Raw genomic sequence first — 16,639 nt, 5'->3', positions numbered from 1 at the left:
AGACTCAGCCGCGTTAAATATTTATATAAATTAATTATCATCTCTCTCTCTCTCTCTCTCTCTCTTGTTAATTCTGTCATCTTTCTGTCTCAGCTACCCTCCTCCTGATCAGCTATCAAGGCTTCATATATTTCATTCTATAAGTTTGAATAAATCAATCTTGAAGAAATAATTAAAGCTTTAGTTCATATAGAATTTGATTCGATCATAATCGATCATGTTGATGAAACCATCAGCATCAACTTCAGTTTCAGCTGTTGCTTTGTGTATATTTTGCTTCTTCTTCGGCCTTGTTCATGTAGGTGAAGCTCAGAATAACCAAACTCAAGCTGCTACAGATTCTAATGAAGGTAAGCTTCACTTGTTTCATTCTCTATCGCTTTTCAATCAACATTTGGACTTCAAATAACATGCACATCTGTTCTCCTAGCTACTTCTACATATTACCATATATCTTCACTGGACATCACCTTTTTCCATAGAAATGAAATTAAAACTTCGTTAACTAAGTTTTTTTCCTTTTTCTTTCTTGTAAAGTTCCATATGGTTAAATTTTCCTCCTGAAAACTGCTCAAACAATGGATTTCCTCAGGATTTGTATACAAATTAAAAATAAAAATTCTGTTTATATAAAATTATAAAGTTTGTATGCATAATATTGTAAGTATCTGCTAGTGACACACTTTCCTTTTAACCGTCTTTCTTGTCAAACAAACAAAACTATTCCAACTACTTTACATTTTTTTCCTTTGAAAAGTATCAAAATTACTGTACTGCGACATTTCATACTCAATGTAAAGTCAAAAGATAAGAGCCGACAAAAAGGAGACAACGATATGTTTGCTCAGAGAGACGTTAACATATGTTTTGGATAACAGTTAGCGCATTGAATTCAATATTTGAAATATGGGGAATATCCGCAAATCAACAGCAATGGAATATAAGTGGAGAGCCATGCAGCGGAGCCGCCATCGACGACTCTATCACCATCGAGAACACAGATTACGATCCTTTTATTAAATGTGTCTGTTCTTTCAACAACAACTCTGTTTGCCGCATTTCTGCATTGTAAGCGTCGAACTTTCCTCCTTTAATACACACTGCTTACGAGTTACGACCATTGTTTAAATTCATGTTCGCTTATTTTTACATTTTCTTAAATTTCAGGAAAGTTTACTCACTGGACGTTTCTGGTGAGATCCCAGATGAGCTATGGACTTTGGCTTCCCTTACCAATCTGTATGTTTGATTTCATATATTCTTGATTGGAATTTTCGAAATTTTGTTACAAAACTCTTTATATGAATATTTTCTGTTTTGTGTAAACCAGGAACTTGGGACTGAATTTCTTGACAGGTCCGCTGTCTCCATCCATTGCCAATCTAACTGCTATGCAATACATGTAGGCTGATCTGAAAATTTTGTTTTAATTAAGCTGATATGAAAGATGGTAAATCCATTTTTAATTCTTTCTTTTTACTGATGCTTAGTTCTTATTGTAAATGGTCAGGGATCTGGGCATTAATTCGTTATCAGGGGAGCTTCCGAAAGAACTTGGATTGCTTAGTGAGCTAATTGTACTGTAAGTTAAAATTTACTACTTCTTTTTGCTTGTTTTGAATTGATTATTCTTATGGGATGTTATTCATTTATGCTTTTACTTTTGGTAGTGGAATTGGAACGAACAATTTCTCCGGTCCTCTGCCGCCTGAGCTTGGAAATTTAACCAAATTAGAGCAACTGTAAGTTCTTATACACTTTCGTTTTCAATCCAAAATTTGGAGAAAAGTTGTTATATAGTGATGGAATTATTGAAAATTCTTTACCTTGACAGATATATTGACAGTTCTGGAGTGAGTGGTGAGATTCCTTCAAGCTTTGCCAATCTACAAAGCCTGGTTACAGTGTAAGAACTTTTCGACTATATTAATCCGTTAATAAAAAACGAGAAGCATCAGATCTTAAACAAGTTCTTTTGTTGTTCTCAGGTGGGCTTCAGACACTGAACTTACAGGAAAAATCCCAGACTTTATAGGAACTTATTGGTCAAAGCTTAATGTCTTGTGAGAAAACTCAACTATTTTTTCTTTTCATTTATTTCCTTCTCCATTACACTTGAATCTGCATTCTACTCTGAATGTTTTACAGATCAATTTACAATTTTCTGGTTCTACACATTATTGCAGGAGGTTACAAGGAAACTCTTTTGAAGGGCCAATACCATCATCCTTTTCCAATCTGACTTCTCTGACAGAGTTGTGAGTGTTCCCCTGTCATGTTTGAATTTTGCACTAATCAATGCTGAAAATCTCATAAAAATTGAAAATGCAGGAGAATAAGTGATTTGTCCAATGGGAGCTCGTTGTCCTTGGCATTCATAAGGGATATGAAATCCTTAAGTACCTTGTAAGGCAACACTTTAGAGAAATCATTTGTTGGATCTCTTCATCTTGGTTCATTAGTCTTGAATATTGTTCGTTCCATGTACTTCAGAGAGCTAAGGAATAACAACATTTCTGATACAATTCCATCCAATATCGGCGACTTCCACACTCTGCAGCATTTGTAAGTTTATTCCTTTTCTTTCCCTCCATTGTTAAATTGTTAGCAAGCTTCTTGATCTTATAATTGGATAATTCAATAAGTTTTCTTCAGGGATCTGAGTTTCAACAATATAAGTGGACAAATTCCCAGCTCGCTTTTCAACTTGAGTTCGCTGACTCACCTGTAATCTACCATCTCTGCTTTGTTGTCACATACAATCTTTGTCTCCCAAAATGTACTCATATTGAAACATTTATTTCTGGATTTGTACTCAGGTTTCTTGGAAACAATAAATTAAATGGTACTCTGCCTGCAGAAAAAAGCGCAACTCTTCTAAATATGTAAGTACTTTTGACATATTTCCGTCAATCGTTTTACAACATCCTGGAATCGAAAGCTCTACTGGTTAATATATCCAGTTTGCTGTAAAAGTCTATAGAACAGAGAACTTACAGTAAAAAATCAATGTGACTGGTACAATGCCTGAATTTCATACTTATAAGCAGTTGTATTGGGTAGCTGATCTCCTCTCCTTATGCTTTCAGAGATGCATCATATAATAATTTATTAGGCAGCTTTCCTTCTTGGATCAACGAAGAAAATTTACAACTGTAAGTCTTTAAATTCAACTCNTTCAGGGATCTGAGTTTCAACAATATAAGTGGACAAATTCCCAGCCCGCTTTTCAATTTGAGTTCGCTGACTCACCTGTAATCTGCCATATTCTCTTCTTTGTTGTATCATACAATCATTTGTCTCCCAAAATGTACTCATATTGAAACATTTATTTCTGGATTTGTACTCAGATTTCTTGGAAACAATAAATTAAATGGTACTCTGCCTGCAGAAAAAAACGCAACTCTTCTCAATATGTAAGTACTTTTGACATATTAGCATCAATCGTTTTACAACATACCGGAATGGAATGCTCCACTGGTTAATATATCAGCAATTTTAAGAGTAACAGCACAAGTTTTTAAGGAAATCCAATTTCCAGTAGAAGTCTATTGAACAGAAAGCTTATAGTAAAAAATCAATGTGACTAGTTCAATGCCTGAATTTCATACTTATAAGCAGTTGTATAGTGTAGCTAACCTTCTCCTCGCCTTATGCTTTCAGAGATGTATCATATAATAATTTATTAGGCAGCTTTCCTTCTTGGATCAAGGAAGAAAATTTACAACTGTAAGTCTTTAAATTCAATTCATTGAAACCTTTCTTTTGTTAAACTATGATGAAACTAACATTCAGATTTTATTGGTGCAATTTGCAGTAACTTGGTTGCCAACAATTTCACACTAGAAAGCTCTAACAGCAGGTGATTATCTGGTTTATTTGTTTAATTTAAATGCTTGAAACTCTCTATAACAATCTGAAATGTATACCTGCTCCTTCTTTCTGTCTCAATCTCCTCATAAAAGTGTGTTTCTCTTCTTCGCTCAGTGTTTTGCCATATGGCCTGAACTGTCTCCAACGCAATTTTCCTTGCAATCGAGGTTCTCCAATCTGTAAGTATTACTTCCCCATTTTGTGGTTTAGAAAGTTAAACGCATTCAAAGTAACCGAGTCCAATAGAGAAGGGAAGGAAATGATCTATTTTGGCTACACTGATATGCAGATTCTAGCTTCGCTGTGAAGAGTGGCGGTCCACAAATTAAATCTTCCAATGATATTGTGTATGAGAGGGATAACGAGACTCTTGGTCCAGCTACATATTATGTGCCTGACACAGACAGATGGGGAGTTAGTAATGTTGGATATTTTACCGGGAGCAGTAATCCGCAGTATAAAATATTTTCTCAGTCTCAATTCATAAATACCCTAGATTCAGAGATTTTCCAGACAGCCCGGATCTCTGCTTCATCTCTAAGATATTATGGTTTAGGCCTTGAAAATGGAAACTACACTGTCACCCTCCATTTTGCAGAAATAGCTAATTTAGATTCCACAGGATGGAAGAGCCTTGGAAGGCGCGTTTTNAGTAGGTGCTAGTCCATCCGTTCTGGATGACTAGAGCTGGGAAGATTGTGGGTTTAAGACCGAGGATCTAGGATTTGGGGTCATTAATGGTTGTATGGGGTTTACCAGGATGCAGAAGCGATTCTCCGATATTTGATTGAATGGGAAGTTAAGAGAATAGAACCGATTTACCTTCTCTCGTAGGCTTTGATTCTTGACCTGGATGTTATTGTTCTCGGCTTCCAACGTTGTGACTTAGTGCCGAGAGAGCCTCGACCTTAGCTGCGATGTTTGCTGAGGTAGTGTCTATGTTTTCAGCCATAGCGTGATTTATAGCGCAGTAGTTTGAGCGAAAATTGATTGTCAGAGGCCCCACGTTGGGCATCAAACTATAAATGCTAAAATCTACGGTTGCGGAAATATGGTCAGATCCCGTAAGGTTGAGTCCATTGGTAATCCGCTGTACCTGTACACAAAGCAAACAAGTGTGGAGCTTACTTGAACACCAGTGTGGTGTCTGTTGTAGGCACTCTAATGCTCAAGTCAGTAAGGCTGAATGAGACATTTTAGTGAGGGTAAGGGAAGGAATGGTTACCAGGGGTCAAGTCGGAGACTAGAACCATGACGTAGTAGTTGTTGAGGCTCAATGCCTAAACAAAGGAGTGACCTTTGTTTATATAGTACTTGTAGGATTTTCATATCCTGATAGGACTTTGAATCCATAAGGGAAGAGGTCTAGTGAATAGGAAAGATCCTGATTCACTTGACTTATTAGTAACAAGAGTCCTAATTTACCTAAGACAAGGAATCTTAGGCGAATTATGATAGACCCAAATAGGAAGAGTCCAACTTACCTTGGTTTGGAAGGTCTGACCTTAGGTGGGCTGCTGGTGTTGCCCATTCTAGAGGAAGGTTGGATTTGGGGCACATGTCTCGGCCCACGTTATGAATTCTGATACTGGCCTAACCGAAATTGGATCATAAGCTTGGACCGTTGTGGTGGAACATGCTTGTTTGGGCTTGATAAGGCCCCGGGTGATTTTTTACGCCCATAGTCGTTTACTCTAAATTTGATTTAATTGTTATACAGAGACCCTTGGCCACTAGGGAGAGCCACTAATGTGGGTAAATTTTAAACTAATGCAATTTGGATGTGCTCAATGCAATGTACCCTCTTATATTAATGATACCATCATCGATCAAATACAATTTTGTACTTAATTAAGATTTCAACTNATGAGAACAATCGCGACCTAGAATTAGTAGACTCCAAATTATCACAATACAGCGAGGAAGAAGTGAAACGCCTGATAGGAGTAGCTCTTCTGTGTACTCAGACATTGCCCTCGCTAAGGCCATCGATGTCACGTGTGGTTGCAATGCTGTGTGGAGACATTGAAGTGAGCCCATTAAGTTCAAAGCCAGGATACTTGAATGACTGGAAATTTGATGATGTGACCACATTTGCTGGTGACAATGCAACTAAAGCAAGCGATTCTACTAGCCATTATGCTTCTTCTTCAACAAACACCGGGGCTAAAGCTTCTCCAGGGAATGGAACTAAAGGCCTTCTCCATGACATTATTGGAGAGGGTAGATAAAAAAAAAAAAAAATCTTTTACTTGTTAGAATTGTGAGTAATTGAAGCTTGTTTAATATTCTTTTATTTTTGAGTGTGCCTATAGTAGTTTTTATAAGTACACAATCAGAACGCTACAGTAGTTGGCTCCATTCATTGTTGAATAATGAGGGTTCAGACATTCATCTTCATCATGTCATTGATTCTCTTTGTTGTTCATGATGCTGAAAATTTTGAAAAGGTTAATGCATCTCAAGCACAAAACCAATCTTAACCATATCCTAATGTCATTGGTTTTCGACTTGAACTTTGCCGGAGGTCAATTCGTGAGCTTTGATTAGCCATGTTGTCCTGGTTTCCTCTGTATGAGTAAGAGGTTTGATGGTGTACTCTGTAGAGTGGCTGAGTAGAAAGTGATCGCCACAGTGACGATGATGGTATCCATGGTTAACGCTGAACCGAGAAGAAGACAACTTTTATGAACCAGGAAAAAGAATTCTGAATCTCAATCGGTCTGCTCGACTTAACATATGCTTAAGTGCAGCGGTGGATCTACCCACAAAACTTTTTAAAATTTATGTATACATATATAAGTGTCATCCTTTGAACTTCATTATTTTCTTTGACCCCCTCTTAATTAAAATCTTACATTCATCACCAAGTACCATGAAGCATTTTCTGCTTGATGGTTCAGCATTCTTTTTATCAAAATCTTGACGTTTACACTTCCTTTATCTATATTTTCACTGGGATGAAATTCTTAAGCTATATTAAGATTCCTATTGTTATTGCGGTATGATATATATGCCATGTTTACCTGTTGGAATTCTATTGAAAGAGAAAGGAAAATGGAAAACGAAAGTGATTCGAATAGTGAATAAATAATGGAATAGATTATGGTTATATTGTTTACTTATATTAAAAGAATGAAATGAAATGTTTAATATTTAGACAAAAATACCTTCAATATTAAAATATTCTATTTAATTTAAAAACTATGATTATATTTGCAAATAAAAAACTAATTCTATATATACATTAATTATAAAAATTTAATATTATATTTTTAATTTCTTTATTTTTTTTTCTTACTTTAACAATAAATATTCTAACTCAAAAAATCAAAATTTGTGGGTTACTCAATGGTGGTCAACACGGGTCACTGACCAATCAAAGGTTGTTAATGTCGGTCAAAGATAGTCAAGACGGTCAACAATGATCATTTGTTGATAAAAAAATGTCCGCATTTATGAATATTTATATTAATAAGAGTTAAATTATAAAATAAATAACATTGAAACAATTTTTTTTTTTTAAAAGAAAAAATACAAAATTAAAATTCAAAATAGGGTAAAAAAGTAATTTTAAGGAATCATTTACTAATGCTTTTAGAGCACTGCATGAGATTCTCATTCCTTACTGGATTTCAATACGTAAACAAAGAAATTAAGAATCTCAATTCCACTCCCTTTCAATTTAAAAAGGTAAACGTATCTATAGTAATCCCTAATGGAATGCCATTTAATTTGAGACTAGAAATTCAGAATATCGTGTGACATGCATGGCAGTATTTTGTTTATCATGAGAATGGTTTGATGCAGAAACGAATTAATAAAGAATGAAACGAAGAAAAAGAATTCTGTGATGTAAGACACATCAATGTGGGTGATTAATTTAAGAGTAAACGACATGGTCCCACCCGAGGTTTAGCGAAATGACAAGTTGTGTAATATTTTCTCTCTAGCTAGTATACTCGTAAAATAACAGTAAAACTCACTAAATATATATAAGAAAATATATATGTAGATGAGTATAAAATAATGGGCCCATATCTAATTTTTCTTTATATACAAATCTTTACATAATATAATAAGGTCTCAAAATAGTAACTTCACAGTGTCGCTAAATCCTTCCACTTCTTGACGTTCCATGNACTTGGAAATCCATTTCTTTTGGGCTGGTAAAGGGACTTGTTGTGTTCCTAGCCAAGGTTCATATGGACCTTTGATTTCGGCCATCAGCACAACCTCAGGTAAAATATATAGCAAATTTCCTTTATCTGTTTGGTTGGTTTCCTTATGGTTTTGATATTGAGTTAACTACTAAGTTTTGATACAGATTTCCCCCCTACTGTAAGAGCCCCAACCATTGAGAAGAACAGAACAGGCCTAATTGTTGGGATTGTTGTTGGCGTCGGGGTTGTATTTCTGTTAGTTCTTGCAGTTTTCTTCACTGTCATAAGAAGAAAAAGGTTGCAGACTGATGATGAAGGTAAAGCAAAAGATTTTACTAATGCTTTTGCACAGTAAAGCAGAGGCAGTGTTTTAGTAAGTTAATTAGTTGATGAATATACTGCACATATAAAATTTCTTATACATCATGCTGTGGCAAAAGATAATTCAGTAAAAGTTTATTTTTAATTTAAAATCAATTAAATCATCTTTTGCCACCTCATGTTGTATGAGAAATATTGTATAAAAATATTATATGTGTAGTATTATGTTTATTTGATTAGATGAGAAGGTTCATAATGGTAAACTATGTTTGTTGTTGAATTTTCAGAGCTTTTTGGGATGGATGTGAAACCATACACTTTCAGTTATGCTGATCTAAGGACTGCTACTGATGACTTCAGTCCTACAAATAAGCTTGGAGAGGGAGGATTTGGACCCGTTTATAAGGTGAAGTCATTGTTCCAATTGATCTTAGACAATTGCTGACAACATTTCTGTGCCTTAAGATTGACTATTTGATTTAGTGGCCCTGCTTTTACATATTTACCGTCATAGCCAGCCATAATCAAACCCAAATTGCATCATCATTCTTTTTCTTAGATTCAACTTGAAACATTATCTTTTCTCACCAATTCAACTTGAACTTTTTACTCAGGGAAAACTCAATGATGGAAGAGTAATTGCTGTGAAGCAATTATCTGTAGCATCCCACCAGGGGAAGAGTGAGTTTGTTGCAGAAATTGCTACTATATCTGCCGTGCAGCATCGGAACCTAGTAAAACTGTATGGATGCTGTTATGAGGGTGCACAACGGATCCTTATTTATGAATATCTAGAAAACAACAGTCTTGATCAAGCATTACGAAATATTGGAGTATGAGAATGATCGTTTTATTCAACTATTGTTTTTCTTTCACTTAAGGTTCCCGGTGTGTTTGGCATGGAAAATCATAGTTCAAATTTTAAGATGGTTTTTGTTAAGCAGGAAAGGAGAGCTGAATGTTGACTGGCCGAGCCGTTATGATATTGTTTGGAGTAGTAGCAAGAGGTTTATGCTATCTTCATGAGGAAGTCAAGGTTCGGATCATACCAGAGATGTGAAGGCCAGTAATATCTCGGCTGATGGTACTCGTCCTAAAATATCAGATTTTTGGTTGGCAAACTTATGATGATAAGAAGAGACACACATAAGGCACCCGAAATGTGCGCGGGCTAAGGTAAGACTTCTCAGGATTCAGAATGTTTACCCTCGATAATTATTGAATCTAATGTTTTACATAAGGGATACTAAAATGAATAAGTTGTCTCTTAATGTTGATATAGTGGGATATCTTGCCGGGAGTATGCCATGGCGTGGACATCTGACAAGGAAGACTGATGTCATTTTCTTTGGCGTGGGCTCTAGAGGTTGTTAGTTGGACGGCCCAAACTCAGATTCAAGCTGGACGAAGAGAAGATGTATTTCTGAATGGGATATGAACAGCATTCGTCTCTAATTCATATCAATCTCTTCTTTATGGATCTCTTTAAATGGTTTCTAGCCTTAATTTTTATCCTGAAGATGAACGTTATTTAATGCGTTGAGGAACTAAAGATGCAATAGACAAACCTAGTGTAGGATTGATATGCATGCATGTCTTCTTCATGCAATTCTGTCTGTATAATGATTCAATAAACTTTTTGCTTCTCAGGCTTGGGTACCTACTGAGAACCAATCGCGAACTAGAATAGTAGACTCCAAATTCACAATACAGCGAGGAAGGAAGTGAAACGCCTGATAGGAGTAGCTCTTCTGTGTTACTCAGACATTGCCTCGCTAGAGGCCATCGATGTCAAGTGTGGTTGCAATGCTGTGTGAGGACATGAAGTGAGCCATAAGTTCAAAGCCCGGATTACGTGAGGAGACTGGAAATTTGATGATGTGGACCAAATTTGTGGTGACAATGAGCATACTAAAGCACGATCTACTAGCCTTATGCCTTCTTCACAACAAACACCGGGGCACTAGAGCTTCCGGGAATGGAGACAAGGCACTCCATGAACTTGGAGAGGAGTAGGATAAAAAAAAAAAAAAAATCTTTTACTTGTTAGAATTGTGAGTAATTGAAGCTTGTTTAATATTCTTTTATTTTGAGTGTGCCTGATAGTAGTTTATAAGTAACAATCAGAACGCTACAGTAGTTGGCTCCATTCATTGTTGAATAAGGGGTTCAGACATCATTCTATCATGTCAGATTATCTTTGTTGTGTCATGATGCTGACCATTTTGACAAGGTTAAGCATCCAAGCACAAACCAATCTTAACCATATCCAAGTCATGGTTTTCGACTTGAACGTTGCGGAGGTCAATGCGTGGCTCTAGATAGCCACGGTGTCCTGGTTTCCTCGGTAGAGTAAGAGGTTTGATGGGGTAGCTCGTATGAGGCTGAGGTGAGAAGTGATCGCCACCAGTGGACGAGATGGATCCATGGTTAACGCTGAAACACGAGAAGAGAAACTTTATGAACCAGGAAAAAGAATCTGAATCTCTAGGTATGCCGAACTGGTAACATATGCTAAGTGCAGGCAGCGGGGATTACCCACAAAACTTTTTAATTTATGTTATATTAAGTGTCATCCTTGAACTCATTATTTTCTTTGACCCCTATTAATTAAATCTACATTCACACAAGTACCATGAGCATTTTGCTGAGGGTTCAGCAATTCTTTTATATCAAAATCTTGACGTTTACACTTCCTTATCATTTCACTGGGATGAAAATTCTGAAGCTATATTAAGATTCCTATTGTATTGGCGGTATAATGATATGCATGTACCTGGTGGGGAATTCTATTGAAAAAGAAAAGGAAAAATAGAAGAAAGCGAATAGTAGACTAGTAAAAATGTATAAATGTAGAACAAATGGTAAAGCTTAATATTTAGACAAGAAATACTTCTATATATACATTAATTATACTGATTTAATATTAGAGATTTTAATTTCTTATTTTTTTATTCTTACTTTAACAATAAATCATCTAACTCAAAAAATCCAAATTTGGGGGTTACCAATGGTGGTCAACACGGGTCACTGACAATCAAAGGTTGTTAATGTCGGGCAAAGATAGCAAGACGGTCAACAGAATGACATTGTGGATAAAAAAGTCCGCATTTATGAAATTTATAATAAGAGTGTTAAATTATAAAATAAAACATGGAAACAATTTTTTTTTTTAGAAGAAGAAAAATACAAATATTAAATTCAATAATAGGGTAAAAAAAGTAATTTTAAGGAATCATTTACTGATGCTTTTAGAGGCACTGCATGAGATTCTCATTCCTACTGGAGTTCAATACGTAACACAAAGAAATAAAGAACGAAATCCTCATCACTCCCGTTTCAATTAAAAAGGTAAACGTATCTTAGTAATCCTATAGATCGCCATTATTGAGACTAGAAATTCGAAAATAGAAGAAGTGGACATGGGCCATGGCAATGGATATTTGGGTTAGGTACATGAGACGATGGTTTGATGCAGAAAGACAAAAAGAACAGGAAAGAGATGAACTATCTAAGGAGAATGAAACGAGAAAGATTACAATGTAGACGTCAAGGGACCTCAATGTGACGGTGAGAATGGGGTTTAAAAGAGTAAACGACATGGTCCCACGAGGTTTAGCGAAATGGACAAGTGTGTATATTTTCTCTAGCTAGTATACTCGTAGAAATAACAGTAAAAATCACTAACATAATATAAGGAAAATTATATGTAGATGAGTATAAAAATAATGGGCGCATATCTAATTTTCTTTAGTACAAATCTTTAAAATATAATAAGGTCTCAAAATAGTAACTTCACAGTGTCGCTAAATCCTTCACTTCGTTCTCATGGGACGTGTCTCACCTATACTGCAAAAAACATTAAAAACAACGGTGATCACTAATTGCTCAGTAAGTAAATCGTTATGCTACCCTTCTCTCTCCGTTGCTTAAATGTGAATTCTTTCTTACATCACACTTTTCTATTCTTCTTTGTTCTTTCTGTATTCCTTTTCGATTCTTTTCTATTTTAATTTCTCACTACCATGCTAAAGGCATGGTATCATGCAAGGTATGATGCAAATGACAAATGCACTAGAATGTTGCATTTTCTTTTTATTTTTTATTGTTTTGTTGTTTGTTTCTGTATTTTCTTTTTCTATTTTTGGTTTTCTTTCTATTCTTTCTTGTCATGGACTCGGTTGGATGCATGATTGGAACTGGCCGTGTAAGTGTATCCTAATTCTGGTGGTACAGTTTCATCCAACATGCATTCGAACGGACTGTACAATTCTTCTTTATGAATTCTGAGGCCGCTCATAAAGGCGGTCGTGCATGCGGGGCTATGTCACTCACGGGTTCCCATCGCAACAACTTTCCTTTTTTTATATTTTTATCTTTACACTTTAACTAAAATTTCAGATTTGAATTATAGAAATTATTTCTCTCTCTCTTGTTCTTAATATTCTTTAATGCTCTTTAATGCTCTTATGAGTATGTATGCATAGTAGTGGCTCATGCTTATATTATTTCTAAATGCACAGGTAGGATGCAATAAGCATATGAAGTGTAAACCTGTCATTCTCTACATCTACAAACTCATCTCAAGATCAAGTAACCATAATCATGTATGCATTCTCTTTGACATTTCATCAACACTATGCACACATCAACTCTAATTGGCTACACTTCTACCTCTCTTCTAAGCCATCAAAATTTGGAACAAAACCCACCAAGAATAACATCAAACCTGTCCAGGATACACCACTCCATAAATTCTACTCAATTCTTCCATATTCATCCAAACTCTCATCAAACATCACAAACACTACTTCTCATGGTAAATCTAACCATCATTCAACATCCATTCATCAAAATTCTTCAATATAAACACACACATGCATAAAAGAAATTCTTCACAATTATACTCCATCATAACTAGGGGTGGATTTACTTACCTTAGATGTGAGCAATCCAACACTTTAGTAGTCTTTGATCAACTCTCTTTCTCTTAAATCCTATAAACACAAATCATAAGAATTCAACACTTTAAAATAAAACTCACTTCTTAGTGAAAGGATCTTACCTTAGGATGTGAGATTGAAATTCCACTAAAATAACCCAAAATCTATGAATTCCCTTGAAAAAGAATTCAAGAAATTGAGAGAATTGAGGATGAAGGTGGGTGAAAGGGAGGAAGAATGGCTAGGGTTTCATTCTTCCACTTGATATAACATAATAATTATAGTTCCCATTTACCCTTGCACTTTCTATGAATTCCATCTATGTCCCTTAATCAATTACCATAATGCGCTCATTTTTATTGCATTTCCATGAAATTCTATCTCTTTTCACACTTCACATGTTTAACTATTATGAGTGAAAAGACCATTTTACCCCTAATGACAATTTAAGGATTTCTTCATACTTGTTAAGATAACTATAATAAAATTAACTAAGGGTATAAGGGCATAAGTAAAGCTATGTACCCAAGGGGTGTTACAAGTTGATACCACGGTTTACATATTCTAGATTCTTACCTTAAAATAACACTGGTAGGGACTGTTGGGTTTCGACATAGATGTAGAGGGTGCTATTACTAAATTGCCCTCATCTTCTTATTCTTTGTCTCCCCTCCTTTGCTATTACCAAAGTCGCTCTTCTTCACTACTGTTGACCTTTGGTTGCCTCCAAAATGGTTTTTCTCACCAATCAGATAGGATCCTTTCCCAACATTGATGCACCTCCTCGCCCATTTTACCAAAATATAAACGAATTCTACCGTTTTCTTCACATCCCTCATCACGTGACTGCCAAATAGCGATTCGGTACCATTGGTAACCCTGACCCCACCATTTTCAAGCCCTTGAGCCCTCAACAAAAACTCCCAACCTTCTCAAGTTTGAACACTGTGTCAGTCGGTGCCACACCGCCCTCCCCTTTTTGTTGTATGAACATTTCCTTTTCCAGCTGATTTTGTCGTCAAAAACATTCTGAGACCATTGTGTGTTCACTGGCCAATCCCCACAAAACACCCAATCATCCTTAACCACGGTAGCTCACCGTTGTCGGCCACTACCCACTAAGGTTTGTGATTTTGTCGACTTGGTAAAATGGAGGTGATTTGTCATTAATTGGTTTTGTTAGTTGGTGTTGGTGTTGGTGTTGATGATTTTGAAGTGTGTGATTGTTTGATTGATTGATGTGATTTTGAATTGTAATTGGTTTTTTCAACCACCATCACAACTTTTCCCCCAAACCACTATGCCCACCAATATTTATTAAATGCCCAAACAAAATCCCCCTTAGCCTTTCGCCCAAATGCGCACTCTCCAATAGCATGCGTGGCCTTCCTGCTGGGAGCTGGTTGCAGTGCGAAGAAGAATGCTAGTTGTGACGTGAACATACGGAATGATCACGGAGGATGGCCAACAGGGAACTGGAGCAAGGGAGCTACGATTGATGCTGAAGATGGCATAAGGATTGCGAGAGGGTGGCGGCTGAGACCAAAGTTGAGAGAGAAGTTTTGCAAAAAATTAAAAATAGTAGAATGACAATTTAGCCTCTCCATGGTAAAATAAAGGAAACTGTGTTACTTTAAGGGTGAGAATCTAGATAAATGAAAAATAACCTCGGGGGGAATATGTCATTATAGATGCAAATCCAGGTTGCAAAAATAAGGTTAGGTTCCGTAAGGTTGAGCCACTGGCAATCTGTTGTATCTACAAACAAGCAAACAAGCATGGAGCTTACTTGAACACCAGTGTGGTGTCTGTTATAGATACTTCACGCTCAATCAGTAAGGCTGAGTGAGACAATTAGTAGGGGTAGGGAAGGAAGGGTATAGAGGTTAAGTCAGAGACTAAAACCACGTCATAGTACTATAATCTCTTAGGAATAAAAGGCTTGGGAGTTAGTAGGCAATGTGAGGCTAATGCCTAAACAGAGGAGTGACTCCTATTTAATATAGTTGTAGGATTTTCGTATCTTGATAGGACTCTGAACTATAAGGGAAGAGGGCAGTGAATAGGAAAGATCCTGATTCACTTGACTTTAGTAATAGGAGTCCTAATTCCTAAGATATAGAATCTTGGGTGTGGATATAACCAAACAGGAAGGTCCTACTACCTTGGTTTGGAAGGCATAGCCTTAGGTGGGCTACTGCTGTCGCCCACTTGGAGGAGGTTAGGCTTGGGGTCACATCTGGGCCACATCATGGTTCTAATGTGGCCCAATCGAAATTGGATCATAGTTTGGGCTGTGTGGTGGAACATGCTGTCTAGGCCTAATAAGGCTCCAGGTGATTTTTGACCCCACAGTTAGCCCCACACCCTCTAAGCTAAAGAGTATTAGCTTGAAGAGTAACTGGTCCTAAGGGAGAACTAACCAAGCTGTAAGGCGGTCTACCAAGACGAGCAAGTGTTCCCTTTGACTGAATGGTGAATGCTCGTCTTGGTGAAAGATGTGAGGTGGCCTTTTCGGTTGTATTTTGCATTTGTGTAGCTGAGTCCACTCGGTTGAACGAGCCGAGTCTAGGATGCGGCCCAATCCTTATAGTTGCGTCTGCTTGGTTGACTGAGCCAAGCGATTAGGTACGAAGTGTGATCCTTGATAGAAGAGTGGCTAGTCTGACCGAGTGTTTGTGTGGTGTGTATTTTAAAAGATAGTACTGTTTTGCTACTCGGATTGGGAATCGAGTTAGGTGCTTGGACAGTCAAGCTTTGTCTAAGTGCGATTGGGTGGCGCCAAGAAAGTGGAAGCATGTACTGTAGGGTTTCGTGGGCTTTGAGCAGGAACAAGAAATTGGGGTTCTCGAGGTAATCCATCGTAGACGTGTATGATTAGGATTCTCTTTCCTTTAAGCAGGAAATTGAAGAGTCGTAGCCAATTGGCTTATCGGTGTGTATTCTATTAGGTTGGGTGATAAAAGGGGGAAAACTTTGGTGACTGTTCATTTCGCCTTCTGTTGTTTTCTTCTTCTCTCAATGTTTCTTTTCGGTCATCATCGGGAGTTTTTTCAAGATTGGCAATTTGTTCACGGTAAATCCTTTTCCTCTACATAAATTTTATTCTTTTCTTTGCTTCTAATTTCCTTTCGTTTTTGAGATAGTTTAGGCAATTTTAGGATCTTTTTCCCCAAGTAGTCTGGTTCATTGCTTTTTTCCTTTTTGGTTTCTTCAGTCCTTTATGAAGTTTCCTGAGTTTTGGGGAATATTTTTAGATCTGGCTAGATTCTAAGGCTAGAACTAGTTTTTTGGGGCGATTTTGGAAGGTTTAGGAATTTGATAAAGCTTAGAGTTTTG

At 36.7% G+C, this 16,639-nt stretch overlaps 1 protein-coding gene across 1 annotated transcript; it reads left to right on the top strand.

The window, feature by feature from the left end:
• Positions 1-862: 862 nt before the first annotated feature.
• On the top strand, positions 863-9,196 carry LOC116121569 (probable LRR receptor-like serine/threonine-protein kinase At1g56130). Its single transcript, XM_031407547.1, has 21 exons — positions 863-1,068; positions 1,168-1,239; positions 1,331-1,402; positions 1,511-1,582; positions 1,671-1,742; positions 1,835-1,906; positions 1,989-2,063; positions 2,187-2,258; positions 2,332-2,406; positions 2,494-2,565; positions 2,656-2,727; positions 2,820-2,885; positions 3,664-3,729; positions 3,818-3,862; positions 3,988-4,052; positions 4,163-4,518; positions 5,841-6,096; positions 8,004-8,114; positions 8,201-8,353; positions 8,645-8,763; positions 8,972-9,196. Exons 1-21 carry the CDS (start codon positions 863-865, stop codon positions 9,194-9,196), a joined length of 2,394 nt encoding a protein of 797 aa, XP_031263407.1.
• The last annotated feature ends 7,443 nt before the right edge of the window (positions 9,197-16,639 follow it).

This window comes from Pistacia vera, unplaced genomic scaffold (genome assembly GCF_008641045.1).
Source record: "Pistacia vera cultivar Batoury unplaced genomic scaffold, PisVer_v2 Contig102, whole genome shotgun sequence".
NCBI classification, from domain to species: domain Eukaryota; kingdom Viridiplantae; phylum Streptophyta; class Magnoliopsida; order Sapindales; family Anacardiaceae; genus Pistacia; species Pistacia vera.
This window is presented reverse-complemented; position numbering and strand designations above follow the sequence as displayed.